The sequence below is a fragment of the Peromyscus leucopus genome, chromosome 19, assembly GCF_004664715.2.
Source record: "Peromyscus leucopus breed LL Stock chromosome 19, UCI_PerLeu_2.1, whole genome shotgun sequence".
Taxonomy (NCBI): Eukaryota; Metazoa; Chordata; class Mammalia; order Rodentia; family Cricetidae; genus Peromyscus; species Peromyscus leucopus.
In genome coordinates, this window is record NC_051079.1 from 5,862,826 (window position 1) to 5,879,612 (window position 16,787).

General features: G+C 46.3%; 1 protein-coding gene across 3 annotated transcripts in view; it reads right to left on the reverse strand.

Annotated features, from left to right (window-relative positions):
* Positions 1 to 16,787, reverse strand: part of Kctd1 (potassium channel tetramerization domain containing 1) — a 200,589-nt gene that overhangs the window by 43,819 nt on the left and 139,983 nt on the right. For all 3 annotated transcript variants that reach the window (XM_028892019.2, XM_028892020.2, XM_028892018.2), the window contains exon 2: positions 1,886 to 2,064. In XM_028892019.2, the coding sequence (XP_028747852.1) occupies positions 1,886 to 2,064 (179 nt within the window). The remainder of the gene's footprint in view (positions 1 to 1,885; positions 2,065 to 16,787) is intronic.

The window sequence follows — 16,787 nt, forward strand, 5'->3', positions numbered from 1 at the left end:
AGAATGATACTTGGTGTGTGTGTGTGTGTGTGTAAAACATAAATCAATTTCATGTTCAGACTTGGGTCCTCTTTCCCCAGATTTTTCATTATTTATAGACAAATATTCTACAATTTGAAAACATGCCAAATCAGAAATGCTTCTGTTCCTATGAGCTTCAGAAGGAGGCCCCTCAAGCTGCATTAAGTTCCCCCTTATATCAGAAGTTTTAAAAGTTAACCAAAGCAAAGGCCACCAGACCAGACCACTAAGCTACCCTACATTTAAGGACAGGATTTGGACCTTTGTATATATTTTTTTACTTCACCCTGGATTTAATGTTGCATCTGAAGGGCCAGCAGCGATTTTCTGTAGTTGCATTTTGTTGCTGGGATAAAATACCCTGACCAAAAGAGGAGGAAAGGATTTAGTTGGCTTGTGTTTCTGGGTCACAATCCAGCACTGAGGGAAGTCAAGGCCGGGAATCAAGCATGATCCTTAAGTGGATACCCTAGAGAATGGTGCTTGGAAGGAATACAAATAGGTACACTTCAAAAAGAATAATATTTATAAAGCCATATTCTTGAAAACTACAGCCACTGCGACCATGGGCTTTTGTAGCGCCTTCTTAGTATTTTTGAGTCACACCTGCCCTAATACCTGAGAGACGGGGTTGTAAAATGCACAGCTTTGAGGACATCTTATAAACTTCTATTTTAACCCTTTCATTTTTCTTGTGGAAAGTAAAGCTGTAAATCAAGAGAACAAACTTTTCTATCCTTTTTACTCCGATTTTCAAATTCTTTTATAAAGTACTAGGCAATCAAGAGAGATCTGAAAAGCTAAAATGCCGGTCTTCATAACGTTTTTATGGTATCTATGATTTTTATTCTATCTTGTCTATTTAGGCTATAAACATTATTCTCTGTTGGGGAATATTATTTTAAGGTGTGTTACTTTAGTTTACGTTGCATTTAACTCTGAAGCTGTGTTACTGTGCCTGTGTAAAACACCGACGGTCTAAAAAAGAACTGAATGGCCAATAGCAAGGCAGGAGAAAGGATGAGTGGGGCTGGCAGGGAGAGAGAAGATATAGAGGGAGAAATCTGGGAGGGAAAGATCTAGAATCGAGAGAAGGAGGTGGACTCCAGGGGCCAGCCACCCAGCTACACAGCCAGCCACAGAGTAAGAGTAAGATTTACAGAAGTAAGAGAATGGGAAAAGTCTAGAGGTAAAAGATAGATGGGATAATTTAAGTTAAGAAAAGCTGGCAAGAAACAAGGCAAGCTAAGGCTGGATGTTCATAAGTAAAAATAAGCTTCCGTGAGTGATTTATTTGGGAGCTGAGTAGCAGGTTTCCCAAAAGAAAAAAAATAAACAACAACAATTTTCTCTGTCTGTCTGTCTCTTTTTCGCTCTCCATGTCTGTGTGCACATGTGTGTGCCCATGCATGCCACATACACATGTAGAGCTTAGAGGACAACCCTCTGGATTCTCTCCTTTTACTTTGACACGGGTTTGAACTGAGGCCATTAGGCCTGCTCCGAGCCATTTCACTTGCCCCCACCATTTTATTTTGAAATAGGGTCTCACTCTATAGTCCTGGCTGGCCTTGAACTCATTATGTAGCACCAGCTTGCCTTGAATTCATGATTCTTTTCCCTAGGGTTCCTGAATGGTGGAATTACAGGTATACACCATGGCACTCAGAAAGTGACATCTGGACATGTACTCTGTGCCCCAACTTGTGGAAGCCATGCAACCATAGCCCTGAATAGCCTTAGCAGGTCATGCCCTACACTTGGCATTGGCCAGGCCACATTGTTCTTCTGATGGAAGCAAACACAGTCAAGAGCATCAAAACACATGCACTTCTGAGAGCGACATCCCCACTTTTGTGATTACCTTGACTCGGGGTATTTGGTGAGGGTGGCCAGGCTGCTGGTGTACATGTGGCCGCCCACGTCAATGTGGACGGGTGCATTGGACTTGGTGAGCTGCGCTGGAGTTGGAATGCCTTGGTTGTTCAGTGGCGATGCAGGGGATCTAGTGATCAGGGGTCTTGACATATTGGGCCGACTGTCCTACAGAGAGAGAAGCACATTTAGATATGGTTTCTGTTGTTAACGCAGACAGAAAACAGGGATCATAAGAAATGAGGAGTGAGTACCAATGATAACCACTTGGTAATAAAATCTGGAAAATCAGCAGGTTCTCTCACTTTTGTTTTAATGATTATAAGAATAGCAAACCCTGCCACAGAGAGAAAGAAAACCTCATGTGCTCGGGATCCAATTCTGATGACTCTGAGGGCTTATTATACAAATGAATTTTCATATTATGCAAATGACAAGTGGCTTGTGGAGAAATCCTATTCATTTCAAATGAAGAGATAATCAATGCTTAAAACAATACGCACCCAAACAAAACATGTGTGGTTTATACTTCTCTTTGAAAACTCCCTCATTGTTATGCAGAGGGACTAAAGCAGATCTTAGCCATGTGTGTTCTGTAAGACAGTTTCCTAAGGTTCTTTTTTTTAATCACAAAAGAGTGTTGCACAGTTCTAGCCATCCACTGTTCAAAGAGACAACACGGGCTTATCAGTCAATAGATTTAAAAAAAATCAAAAGCCAGTTACTTGCTCCCCAGTTCTCTTCCTGGGAGTCTGTGGCTCTGGGATGCTTCAAAACAACAGAACTCTCAAGTGACGAATGTGTGCTTGCAGACCACAGACCAGCATCTGTGCCATATGCCTGACTTCTGAAGAGATCAAGTTTCCAGGGTGAAGAAGATGAGGCAGGTGCTGCTGCTATGATGTGTAGTCCCAGCAGCAGAAGAGGCGATATGAGCAACCAGATCAGAATGAAGGCAGTGTGTGGCAGCAGCAGGTACATGTTCAAGGAACTGCACTCCCAAAACAGAAAAGACGCCAGTCGTCCCAGGATACAGCATAAATGCTTAAACACCATGGGTGATTCCAAACCACAGGCAAGTCACAATGGGTTTCTGGCACTCCACAGGGTCAGCTATTCAGAGTCATCAATTTGATGACTCAGCTGATAAGCAATTGAGGAATATACCGAAAGAGCAGTCTGTAAGACTGAACACACACACACACACACACACACACACACACACACACACACACACACTCTCCATTCTCAGATTTGTAATTTAGTCAGAGACTGTTTTCAAACACACTCACCATATGTGCCAAAAATAGTGATGGGTTACATGAAAAATGCCTCTGATAGAGATTACAGAAGAAGAGTCGCTTAGTCTTGTGCCTAAAGTGCAAGTGATAACATAAATCTGCAAAGCATCATGGGTTTCTTGATCCTGGATCAGCTTGAGGAGTTACCTGGAGCTCAACTGTTAGACTACTTAGGGTTAAGGCCAAGTCCAACGGAGACTGCGGCTGGGCGAGCTTTCCCAGGCAGCCCCTAGAACAGTGAGGTGATGGGGCCTTGCACAAAATGTTTACCATCTGTGTGGCGCTCTTCTGCATGGCGCATGAAACAGAGCCCAGAAACTGTCACTTGAAGAGAGTTCATTTTTCAGTTCCTAAATCGGGTGGCAAATTCATGGGTATTCACTAGAGTATTCTTTACTGTATTTTTCAATATTGCAAAATAGAAATTAAGAACACAAAAGGGCCCCGGAACACACAAAGAAAAGGAGCTGAAAGGGTTATTAGGCAGTAGGGGTGGGGTGGGGGATAACTCAGCAAAGTCACAGATGGTAGAACATATTAATGTTAAGTGCCAGAAGTAGCATTTTCCATTCTGGATGACAGAAAACATACTTTACCCTTAAAAAGTGATCAAGAGCTGTGGACTGGTACAGTAAATGAAATGCTAGCAGTGTGGATGTGAGGAATGGAGTTAGAATTCATATACACCCTGGCCCAGGAGCACGGGTCTGTAATCCCAGTGTTCCTACTGGCCAGTGAGAAGTAGAAGCAGGAGACAGCCTGGGAGCTTTTGGGTCAGCTAGCCTGGTGTATGAAGCACAACTATGATCCATCAACAACCATGACCAAAGCAAGCGGGGAGGAAAGGGTTATTTGGCTTACACTTCCACATCTAGTCCATCATCGAGGGTAGGCAGGGCAGGGGTTCACGCAGGGCAGGGAGCTGGGGGCAGGAGCTGACAGAGGCCACAGGGTGCTGCTTACTAGCTTGCTCCCCATGGCTAGCTCAGCCTGCCTTCCTACAGAACCGCCAACCACTAGCCCAGGGGCGGCCCCACCCACAAAGTCCAGAGCACCCCGCCCCGTCAATCACTAAGAAAATGCCCTACAGGCTTCCCTGCAGCCCAGTCTTACAGAGGCATTTTTTCAACCGAGGCTCCCTCCTCTCAGATGACTAGAGATTGTGCCAAGTTGACATAAACTGGCCAGCACAACTGACCCCTTGCCAGCTTGACACACTAACACATCACTGTTAAGGTAAGCCACAACCTTTCCTTTCTTGTTCAATCCCAAGATCTCACGTTAATATTGATGTCACGATGTGAAACATTTTCAGACTTAAAAAATCCCACAAGTCATACAAACTCACTTTTAAAAATTCATTCTCTTTTAAAGTCCAAAGTCTTTTAACTGTGGGCTCCTATACAATAATAAAAAAATTAAATGGTTTTTCATTTCAAGAAGAACGAACCAGGGCACAGTCATAATCAAAGCAAAACCAAATTCCAACTGTGTAAATAATTCAGTATCCAATGTGTGGGATTCACTCACGATCTTCTGGACTCCTCCAAAAGGCCTGGGTCGCTTCTCTGGCTCCACCCTCTGCAGCACACACAACTTGTCTTCTAGGCTCTGGCTGGCTCCATTCCACTGCTGCTGCTGTTCATGGTGGTTCATCTCACCATACGGGTATTTCCAAAAGCTGGGGTCTCTTGCTGCAACCCAGCTGTACTTTCACCAATAGCCTCTCCTGGGCTCTCTTCAGGGATCCCAGCCTACCCCACAGTGTCCAAGCCTCGGCTGCTCTCCACGACCCCTCATGCCTTCAAAACCAGTACCACCTGGGTGATGCTTACACTACCAAGTTCAGCTACCAGGACAAGGTACAACCTCAGCTGCCTCTGAAATACAGCTTCTGTGTGCTGATCCTGATGAAACACTTCCCAGAAGATTTCGCCAAAATGACGCTGGCCTCTTCTTAATCACAGCTGATTCTTCAGTCCCAGCTGGCCAGCATCTATTGTCCCAGCAAAGCAAAGGTTTCACTTTCTGGTTCTGGTCTCTTGTTAATGGCAGCGAATTCTTCAGCTCCAGCTGACCAGAGCCACGGATTCTTCACACAGATGGCTTGGTAGAGTCTTTGTTTCCCTCTGAAAACTCACAAGCCAGGCCTCCAAGGTCTGCACTGCCCTCAACAGTCTTACCTTCCAAGCTCCTACAGAACAGTCCACTGAGCTCTCAACACTCAATGACTTTTCTAGCCCAAAGTTCCAAAGTCCTTCCACAATCCTCTCCAAGGCAACGTGGTTAAGTCTGTTACAGCAATACCTGCTGTGGGATGTTCTGTATGGCAAATGTATTGCTCTGATTGGTCAATAAATAAAACACTGATTGGCCAGTGGCTTGGCAGGAAGTATAGGCGGGATTAACAGAGAGGAGAAAAGAAAGAACAGGAAGGCAGAAGGAGTCACTGCCAGCTGCCGCCAGGACAAGCAGACTGTGACGATGCCGGTAAGCCACGAGCCACAAGGCAAGGTATAGATTTATGGAAATGGATTAATTTAAGCTATAAGAATAGTTAGCAAGAAGCCTGCCACGGCCATACAGTTTTTAAGCAATAGAAGTCTCTGTGTTTACTTGGTTGGGTCTGAGCAGCTGCGGGACTGGTGGGTGACAAAGATTTGTTCTGATTGTGGACAAGGCAGGAAAACTCTAGCTACAAATACCCATTATCCTGGTACCAATTTCTGTCTCAGTTAGGGTTCCTGTTGCTATGATGAAACATCACAACCAAAAGCAGGTCGGGGAGGGGAGGGTGTATGTGCCTTCTATTTGCACATCGTGGTCCTAAATAAGGAACTTGGAAGGAAGAAATGATACAGAGACCATGGAGAGGTGCTTTCGTATAGAACCCAGGACTAGCAGCCCAGGGGTGGCTCCACCCACAACGGCTGGACCCTCACATATCAATCACTAATTGAGAAAATGCCGTGTAGGCTTGTCTGCATCCTAATCTTAGGGAGGCATTTTCTCACCTGAGGCTCCCTCCTCTCCGAGTGCTATCGCCTGGGTCAAGCTTACATAAAACTCCCCAGCACAGGGACCCTTCTTCAAATAAGGCTGGAAACAGAAGACCAGCTCCCTACGTCACCCTCTGACTTCCACATGTATGCTGGGACTTGTGTGTGCACACATTCACAGACACACATACACACACACACATGTATCATATCCACACACATACATATCACATCCACACACTCACAAAGCAATAAGAAACCACTTTTAACAAATACCTACTGGGCCCAAGCTGCTGCTGAGGGCCCTGTCTGGGTCCATGGTCCAGCTGCAGTCGGGGGTCTGTGTTAATGTGTGTGGCCTGTGTCATCTCAGGGGACCATAGGAACCATGCATGATGAAATCAGAGGTCCATGCTGAGCCACCCTGCCCCTCACTGGCACTGTCCCTCACTGGACACTGCAGCAAGACAGCTGGCCCCGATGACACTCATGAGAGATGGTCCCACCCCTCACACGACTGAGGGAGAACTAACCCTTAGGGGAGCTGGCTTCATCCCCTCACCTGAGGTGGGTGGCCCCAGTGCCTGGACTGACCAGCTCAGCCACCACCCAGGCACACAGCTGGGCCTGGGGTTGGTCCACCCTAACATCTACCCCATCTAGGACCTGCTGGAGATGATGAAGGGACTGATCCTGTGGAATGATACCTACAGGATCTCCGTGACTTGAGGCAGCCACAGGATATCTGAGAAGAGTTCCAGTGAGGATCCAGTGATGATAGTGTACCAGAAACCAGAGTCCTGGAACCAGACCAGTGACTCATCGCAATGAACACTTGCTAGCAAAGCTGACTGGACAAGAGTATATATACTATGTGACACACTGAGGCTCCCAATGCCACCACGGTGAACGGCGAGGTGCTGGAGAGGTCGGAAAAGATGGAGGATCAAAGAGGTTGTTTGTTTGTTTGCTTGTTTTGATTTTTTTAAATTTTCTTTTGGTGGGGCCCTGCAGGGATGAGGGGAGGATATGGAGAGACTGGGGGGTGAGCATGATATGAAATTCCCCAAGAATCAATAAAGAAATTATGTTAAAAAGAAATACCTAGTATGTGGCTTCCTGAATGATTTCCTGGCTGTATGTGCGCACACTCACACACATGCACACACCCCAGTTACAATTCAGCCCATCACTGCACTGCAGTCTGTAATAGCTTTTCAATTGGACACATTCTATATCCTGCCTGAGGGGGCTCGGCGGAAATGAACAGATTTGCAGGGTTAATACTGTAGTTAGTCTGTGACCTCATTCAGCGCAGCTCCAACACTGCCAGGTCTGCATAGAAAGAGCAAAAATTCAAAGCATAACTGATTGGTTGAGGAGTCCAGATATCTACATTTACTTCTCCAGATTGCTACCATTTACAGTGTAAATCATAAACGGATGGCTCCTGCTAAATTTAAAATGAAGCCAGCATTTCTTCGGCTGGACCTGGGGAGGGGGCAGGGCTTAGCCCTTAAGGGTAAGGACTAGAATTGGTCTCCTGAACCTTCCTGAGTTTCCTTCTAGACTCTTGCCCCATCCTGATGCAGCTTCCAGCTTTTTGTATCTCTGTGTGTGTACATGTGTGAGGGTGCACACGTGTGTGCAGATACACGGAGAAGCCAGACATCATCCTGAGGTGCCATTCCCCGGACATCTTCCACTTCGGTTTCTGAGACAAGATCTCTCATGCCTGTGGAACTCGCCAGGTGGGCTGTGCTGACGAGGCAGTGAGCCCCAGGGCTCCACCTGTCTAGCGTCCCTGGTGCTGGGTTACAAATGTGTGCCACCACCACAGCGGGCTTTTTTGTCATGTCTGTTCTGGGGACTGAAACGCAGGTCCTCAGGCTTGCAAGGTAACTTCTTTACCAGCTGAACCACCTCCCCAGCCCCCAATACAATCCCAGGCAGCGGCGGTCCGTGGCAGAGTGAACGCTCCCTTCCCTTCATGTAGACACTGAATACTTGGAACTGTTGCTACCTGCTGTCTCCCTCAATGCCTAGAGATGAAGCCAGGGTCCAGGGGTGCAAACCGAGGCCTGGAATCTGCCACACTGAGCTTGTCTCTGGACTGCATGTTACTCAGGTAAGTGAATTTCTGCGTGAGTCGTAATTTCTCTCATGTGTCCTGGGGTAGAACACCTCCTTTCGAGGCAGGTTGGCCCTGGAGACTTGGCCTGCCATGCTAAGAACAGCTTCCTGCCACAGATGCAGGAGGATTCTCTAGCATCCTTCTTCAGTGCTGTTTTCCATCTGTGTTTCTGCAGAATCACTCACCTGCCAGCCCCATAGTCTGTACATGTCTGTCAGCACGACTTCTCCAGACAGGAAAACCACAAACTCGAACCAGAACGAGAGCAGAGGACTTAGATGTACAGCGGCTCTGCTGAAGAATCAGCTCAGGGCACAGAAGCCTGTTCGGAAAGCTGGTCACACAGAGAACTGTTTCCAAAAACATCCTTCTCGGAGCTGCCTCCACCCCAAGACAAGAGAAGCTGCCCTCACTCTAAGCGAGGCAGTTACTGATCTGTCTTCCTGTGGCCTACAGCCCCTTCCTTCCTTGGTATTAATTAACATCTCCCAAGTGTCAGGACTGGTACCAGGGGCTGGACCACACAGCAAAGGAGAAAGGCTAGCCCCTGGGTGGGGGTCCCCGGGAGAGATCAGCAGATGACTATGATTAGGGGACAAGAAGGCCAGATGACGTGGCAGCTTCACGGAGGGTCACTTAACCCTGACAGGGCTCGGGAGGGATGATGGGAGGTCCAGGAGAAGTCTGCGCTCCTGATGTGGGCTTGTGGGGGGGCAGTCTAAGCTGAGACCCAGTGGATAAGAGATTGACAAAAAGGAGAGCCATAGGGCTCCACAGAGCTTCGCTAAGGTCCCAAAGGGGGAAAGGCACGTCCTAGAAGTTATCATTTCAGAACAGCAGAGGTGTAAGTCCTCAAAAAAAAAAAAAAAAAAAGCTCAATAAAGCATCCTTACAGCTGTAAATGTGGAGGAAGAGACAGGGAGCTAATAGTTTGCTACACTGTGGTACCTGATGGTCACAGCTGGGCATCTGAAGCGTGTCTAGTGCCATGGAGGAAACAGATATTTTTTTGGTTTTTGCAGAGATTGGATCTCATGTATCCCAGGCTGGCCTTAAATTCACTAAAAAGCAACATCTGGCCTTGAACTCCTGATCTTCCAGCCTCAGGCTCCTGAGTGCTGTGGGAATACAGGTGTGCATCGCCAAGCTCAGCTTCTGCGTTTTCAATTCTCATGAATTTGAATTCATTTGAATTTTACCTTAACCCCTGCAGACAATGGCTATCATCTTGGGTAACAGAATAAAGTATGCTTGACATTTTCTTATTATTTGGGGAGGGTAGCTCATGATAAATCTAAAGGTATCTCCCTTGGGCTAGGGAAGCAAGGGCGTTTTGTGGCTTGTTTGTTTGTTGTGTTTAGCTTGGTTGGCTTTTCTTTGTCTTCTGCTCTTGATACAAGGTCCTAATATGTAGCTCAGTGTGGGTCTGGAACTCAAGATCTTCCACCTGGGAGTGCAGGGCCCTCCCATCCACCCATTTCTCCTGTTCTTTCCAACAGCATCTCTGTCTTCTTTTATCGGTCTTATGGCAAAAAGAAAAAAGAAGAGAAAAACCACATAGTGAAGGAAAAGGAGGAAAGAACGAGGTCTTCTGGATGGGACAGACGGTCATCAGACAGACAAGTGCCCACGCTGTGTGTCTGTCCATGGGGAGTGACAGGCAGGAGGCATCGGTGATGACAGAGGTCAGGATGCTGGCAGTCTCTGGAGGCCATTCACTGGGAATGGAGAGGAAGGCCTCCAGAGGGCTAGAAAATTCTGTCTAATCTGGGTGTTGCACAGGTATTCCTAAGACATATGCATACTCAAGATTTTTCTCTTTATCCTAGTTAAATGCAGCAAATTTAACCAAACATAAAATCTTTAAAGAAACCTACTCTAGTCAGAACACTCTCTTGCTCAAATACTTAACTTTCAGTGCAATGCTGCCTAAAAACAGAACAAAAGAAAAAAAGAAACCAGCAAGGGCTGGAGACGCAGCGCGGTGGTAGAGCACCTGTCTACCATGGGAAGGCCCTGGGGTCCACTCTTAACAGCGGGGTGGCCAGGGAGAGGTAAAACGGCATTTATTAGTTCCTTTCACAGAACTTGCTAAATCTAACTGAATACTCTGGCATGAAGCAACCCTCTGGGACTTCATTTCTAATTTTCCCCTTGCCCATATCTGGCCCCCACAGATTTCCCAGGCATGTCAATTGGTTTATCTCTACATTAGCATCTCCCAGCTGCTCCAGTTTGCTGCCTGGCAGTGGCGTAATCATCCATCTCACCTACCCAGCAATGGTTTGGGGGAAGTCGAATCCTTCAAGGGATTTCACTTGAGGCAGCTGCCCAGAGAAGCTAATGAAAAATTCGTCTCTTCAGTCTAACCTGGCTGTGTGCTGTTCAAACAGGAGCCCCCCGGGGCACAGCCTCAAACAAACGACCGAAGTTAAACTGAAAGTCTGAATGACTTTATCTGTTAGGAATGCAGCTTCTGCCTTATGTTGCTCTCACTTTCCAGCTGGACTTTTTGAGCTGGACTTTTCGAGCTTCCCAGTGACACCTCCACAAAGGTATGTGCAGAGGAAATTATTGCATTATTTTATGCTTTAATTTACAGTGTACAACAGAGTAGAAAAGGAATCTAGTGTAGATTCGAACCTTTCCCCGGTTTTAACTAAGGTGTATGATCCAGTCTCTGTCTCTGTCTCTCTGTCTCTCTCTCTGTCTCTGTCTCTGTCTCTCTCTCTCTCTCTCTCTCTCACACACACACACACACACACACCGCTAACATTTATACACGATGTATGGCACGCCCAGGGAAAGCAGCATTCTGACTCACTCTTTCAGACACCCTGACAGCTATTCGTAGCAAGCAAACTATAATCAGAGTCTCATGGGCAAGGACCCGCTCCCTGTGATGGAAATCTGTGGTTGACTGGGGCATGTCATTTGAGGAATGACATAATCTATTGGATTCTCATGGTTCTAGTTAAAAGCACCACTGGCCAGCCATTGTCCCCTCCGCCTATCCCAAGCTTCTCAAACAGTCGAGTCCTGAAGGGTGCTCCTGCTCCCTTTCTCTCCAGCACTGTTTACCAGGCCTTTCCCAGACGCTAACGCTGCTTTCTACTGACTCTAAATAAACAACAGAATGAACCTGAACCCAGGGAGAAAAACAAAAAAATCATTCCCAATCATTACACAGGTTTAAAAAAAAAGGTCAGCAAGCACCAGGGTGCTTCAAATTTGATGATTATTGTATTCATAATTTACTTAGAGGACTATTTGCATCAGTCTCAGTCATCTGGAAGACAGTGAGGAATTAGCCCCCCAAAATCTTCTGAGTATCCACATTTCATGTCAAAATTTCCACTTACTCAACTCATGGGCTCCTTCTTCAAATTCCTAGGGCCCATTTTATTATATTTTTAAGATTTTATTTTTAATTGAGTGTGCACACACACACACACAAGTCTGCACACACACGTATGCATGTGCCAATCTCTACAGCTCCTTGTTGAGTCTACTGACTCTGAGTTTACACACTGTAAGAATCTCAGGCCAGGCGGTGGTGGCACACACCTTTAACCCCAGCACTCAGGAGGCAGAGGCAGGTGGATCTCTGTGAATTTGAGGTCAGCCTGGTCTACAGAGTGAGATCCAGAACAACCAGTGCTATACAGAGAAACCTGTCTCTGTGGCGGGGGCAGGGGGTGTAAGAATCTCCGCTTTTGTAGCTCATTGTCAGAACCATTTGAAAATCAAAGCCCAGACTGGGTGCATGCAGACTTGCAGTATAGTTTAAACACATTTCCATACCCAAATTGCACTGAATCACTTTATTTTTAAGTAAAGGCCATCTTCATATATCTGGCAAAGCTCTGTGAATAGGGTATATTTAGTGTGAGAGAGAGAACCTATGTATCTGGAGCCTGAGGACCTGGGTTAGGCTCAGTCCAGTGATCAGTCCCGTGCTCAGCACGATCCTGGAGAAATCCAAACCATATGCTTCCAGCTTCCTCTCTGAGGTCAGGCAGGGATGACCCTTCCAACCTTTCAATAGGTAAAGATGGCAGGAGAAGCTGGGCATAGGAGCCCATGCCTGTAATCCAGCACTGAGAAGGCTGAAGCAGGAGGATTGCCACAAGTTCAAGACTCATCTAGAGTACATAGTGAGCTCTAGGCCAGGCTTGAATGAACCCTCCCCCTCCCTCTCTTACTGTGTGTGTGGACAGAGACAGAGACAGACAGGGACAGAGCAAGCTGAGGGTGTAGTTCAGTGCTTCCAAACACATGTAAAGCCTTGCGTCCCTCCCTACCTGCGCAGAAGCAGGTGTGGCGGCATACATCTGTAACTCAGCACTCAAAAGCCAGAGGCAGGAGGATCTGGAGTTCAAGGTCATGCATCATCAGCCACATAGTAGTGAGTTAGAGGCCACACTGGGCTACATGAGATCATGTCTCAAAAAACTGAAAAATATGACAGAAGATGACATCGCGCTGCTGAAGAGGTACAATGGGTGCTTTGCATGGAGAAGGACAAACGGCAGCAGGTACAGCACCTCCAATATCTGCGGTGACACACCCAAAGTGAAAGGAAGGTGACTGGCATTGTCTAAAATCCATACTGGGCATAGACAGATGCTTTTCTCATCACCATTCCTTACAATATCGTACAACTACTAGTTACATAGTGTTTACATTGTACTGGGGATAAGTAATTTAAAGTCTGTAAGAGGTGTACAGGTTCCATGAAGACATTATCATTTTACATGAGAGGAGCCCTCCAAGGTGGAGGGATTCTGTCTTTCTTTCCTTATACACCCACCCGTGTGCGCGTGTGTGCACACACACACACACTGAATACTGCAAACCAGTAACCATGATGCCCAGATGCCCGGGCTTTCTGCTTTCTGCAAATCTAGCAAAAAGTACAGGGAACTTGTTAATGTCTGTGAGGCAGAGTCCAGGGAAAGGACTGCAGCCCTGAGTGTGGTGCTTCTGGCTGTAGAGGAAGAGGACACAGGACAGAGCATACCAAGATGCTACTAACCACACACTCGGCAAAGTGCAGCGTGTGGGGAGAGACAGGAGTCGGCCCGGCAGCTCCTGGAGTGAAACGGCCTTGCCGCTGCATTTTTTTCTTTTCAGATAAAAATCTTAATTTCACTGCAAGAAATAAATGAAAATATGGTGTGAACTTCAAAGTTGCTTTGAAATGACCTCTACCCCATTACACGAACGTGTAGCTCTTTCCTAAGCTGAAGCCATGCAGGTGGCTCTTGTAGTGGCCAGGAAGAGGGCCACTGCTGTTTATGTGCTGCAGGGCACAGGGTGTCTAGCAGACATGGACTAAACGCCCTCTGTGTGCCTTTCTTTTTTCTCTGGAATAGTGAAATATGTATCTGAAAGCTCTGTTATTAGATTACCACACTGGAGCCATGAAAAGCATGCCCAGTCGTCAATATTTCTCTCTCTCTTTCTTCCAAAAGGAAAATGAACTTGAGAAAAACAAAGTACTGATGGAATTTTGTTAAGTGTTTTTAAAATTATATTGGTTAGATATTTGTAATATACTTAAAATACAATATATTTTAAATGTACAGCTTCACCTGTATATTATTTTTTTACAAATACAAATGTAGCACGAAAGTGGCAGAGTGTGCCCAGGGATGACAGTTTTAGGGAAAAGGCTGTTTGTTTGTTTGTTTGTTTGTTTTTAAAGTATATGAACAGCAAAGCACCGGGAATTATTGCATCAAAATATTAGGAGTTTGGGAATAGGTGATAATGTTACAAGTAAGCGTTAAGTGTATATGTATGCATGCATGTGTTCATGAATGTAGATGCATGTGTGAGTACATAGATACATGCATGCACATGTATATGGAGGTCAGAGACCTCAGGCATCCTTCCCAAGGCACCCTGACTGTTTTGTGTTTTTTTTTCAGTTTTTCATAGGCCTAAAACCCACCAAATAAGCTGGACCAACTGGCCGGTGAACCTGCCTTTTTCCACCTCCCCAACAATGAGGTCACAAATGAATGTCCTTAGATTTTTAAACAAAGGCTCCATGGATCGAATTCAGGGCTCATGCTTGGAAGGCACTCACTTTATTGACTGAGCTATCTGCTGGCCTCGTTAAAAAAAAAAAAATACTACAAGAAATGGACAGCTATCACTTTTGGAATATTTTTTAAAGGAGAGAAAACCAGGATGCTCCTGCTCCGTGACACCAGTTGGGAAGGCTGTTGGTGCACGCTGTAGCCTGTCTCTACAACAGAGATTTTTAACAACACAGAAGGAACTGGAAGACGAAATTCAGAGATGGAACCCACTTCGGGAAACTGCTTCCTCCCCTTTATTTTCTCGCCAGACAGGAAATGTGCAGAACAGAAAATCAAACAGGGCCTCAGGTCACAGTAAGCTCATATGCAGCAAACACAGGGCCATTTAGTTTGATCCTGAAGGCTAGAGGCAAAAGCCCATGGTGCCCACACTCTTGGGGCCAATCTGGCTGTCTGGTTCCCCTTCCCAGAAGCCTGCCTTCCAGGCTCTAAGACTCAGGAAGGGCGAATGATTCCAACCTAGGGTGAGACCCAATCTCCCACGCGCCTGTGGGCCAGGGCTCTGCAGGCCTCAAGGGGAAGCTTGAGTGGCATCCAGGGTTTGGCTCTGTCACAGTGTCTAGCACAGAGACCTTCTAGGCTGAAACCAGAAACCTCTGTGAGATGTTAAGCATTATCGCCCTTTTACAGAGAAGGAAGTTGACTCTGAGGTCAAGTGGCTTAGCCTATAATTACCTAGTAATGAATTTACTGTGATATTTTACACGCTGGCCTTTGTATAGCGAGATAAGGTTGCCACTCTCCCGTTACCCATGTGTGCTGGCTTTTCCCAGAAGGGGTGGATTTGCATTTGTACCATCCACATTCCTCCCATTGCTCTGTCTAGGGAGGGCTTTAGCAGGTATAAGGGTCGTGACTGGTCACAGAGGAGGCAGGAGGCAGCTGTCCAGCAGTAGACACCCCTGTCAGAGTCTTCCATGGACTCTGTATTCCCCATCACAGGAAAGTGGCATTCTATTTACCCCCAATTCATAGTTCTATGGGCCACATCTCCCTCTAAACAGGCACTGGTACGACGGCCTACTGACTGCTTATATGAACTCATAAAAGTTCCTTGTCAGGGACCGGAAGGTGGCTCAGCTGATACAGCGCTTGCCTTCAAAGCATGGGGACCCATGAGCTATCCCCTAGAGCCCACACACATGTCTGGGCTCACAGTGAGTGCTTGCAAAGCCAGCACTGAGAAGAAACAGGCAGACAGATCCCTCACTGGCCAGCCACCTTCGCTACCTGGTGAATTCCAAGCCAGTTAGCAGTAATACCCGAGGAATGGCACCCAAATAGGTCTTCTCTGGCACACACATCTCAAAGGAGGTGGATGGCATTCCTGAGGATGACACCCACAACTGCCCTCTGAGCTACACACACACACACACACACCACCACCACCACCACCACCACCATCACCACCACCCACCACCACTACCACCATCCACCCCTTGCCCAGTAGAGTATCAAAAGCGAAATGTGTTTCCTTAAACCCTGAGTTTCTAGATACCCCCTACCCCTGCTAGAATTTTAAATGCTCAGTTGCTTGCCCTATCTGAATTCAAAGAATACAAATTAAGATATGCAAATTTATGTATTCATTAAAAGCTCACTGACTCATTCATTTAGAAAATGTTCACTGGCTACTGTACTTGGAACCAGGCCAAGGCACTGTGGCCGTCAACTTCCAGGGAGTTAAGAGATTACTTGAACAATGGTTACATGCTCAGCAATTCTTGGTGACGAGAGATGCCTATGAATATAAAAGCCTTTTTAAGTGCCATGCTTTAAATCAGGGATGCCCAGCCTTTTGACGTTTTGACATAGCATTGTCATCACCAAATGTCTGGCCATATTCATATCCATGCTGGGATGCATGTGGCCATGGCCCACAGTTGGACATGCCTGCTATGAGGACTGCTTCTAGGTCCCTTTGAAGGCGAATAATACTTCGGTACAGAGAAGAACGTACTTCTCTTGGTTTCATAAATCTAGGGCATATCATTTTAAAATACAGCATACCTATATTTAGTATTTCCACATCACTAGTCTTCTAACTTTGACCCAATTACTTTTTTGGTTATTATGTTTTGTTTTATGGGTGTGTGAGTATGTGTGAGTGTGTGTGTGCACCAGTATGTGTAGGGGTAGGGGTAGGGGTGTGTGTGTGTGTGTGTGTGTGTGTGTGTGTGTGTGTGTGTGTGTGTGTGTGTGTGTGTGTGTGTGTAGGTCAGAAGGCAACTTTGGGTGTCATCACCTGAAGGAATGCCATCCACCTCCTTTGAGACAAGGTCTGTCATAGATTCTCCAGTTCTTGGATGACAAGCATGTGCCACCATGCCCAAACCTTTTTATG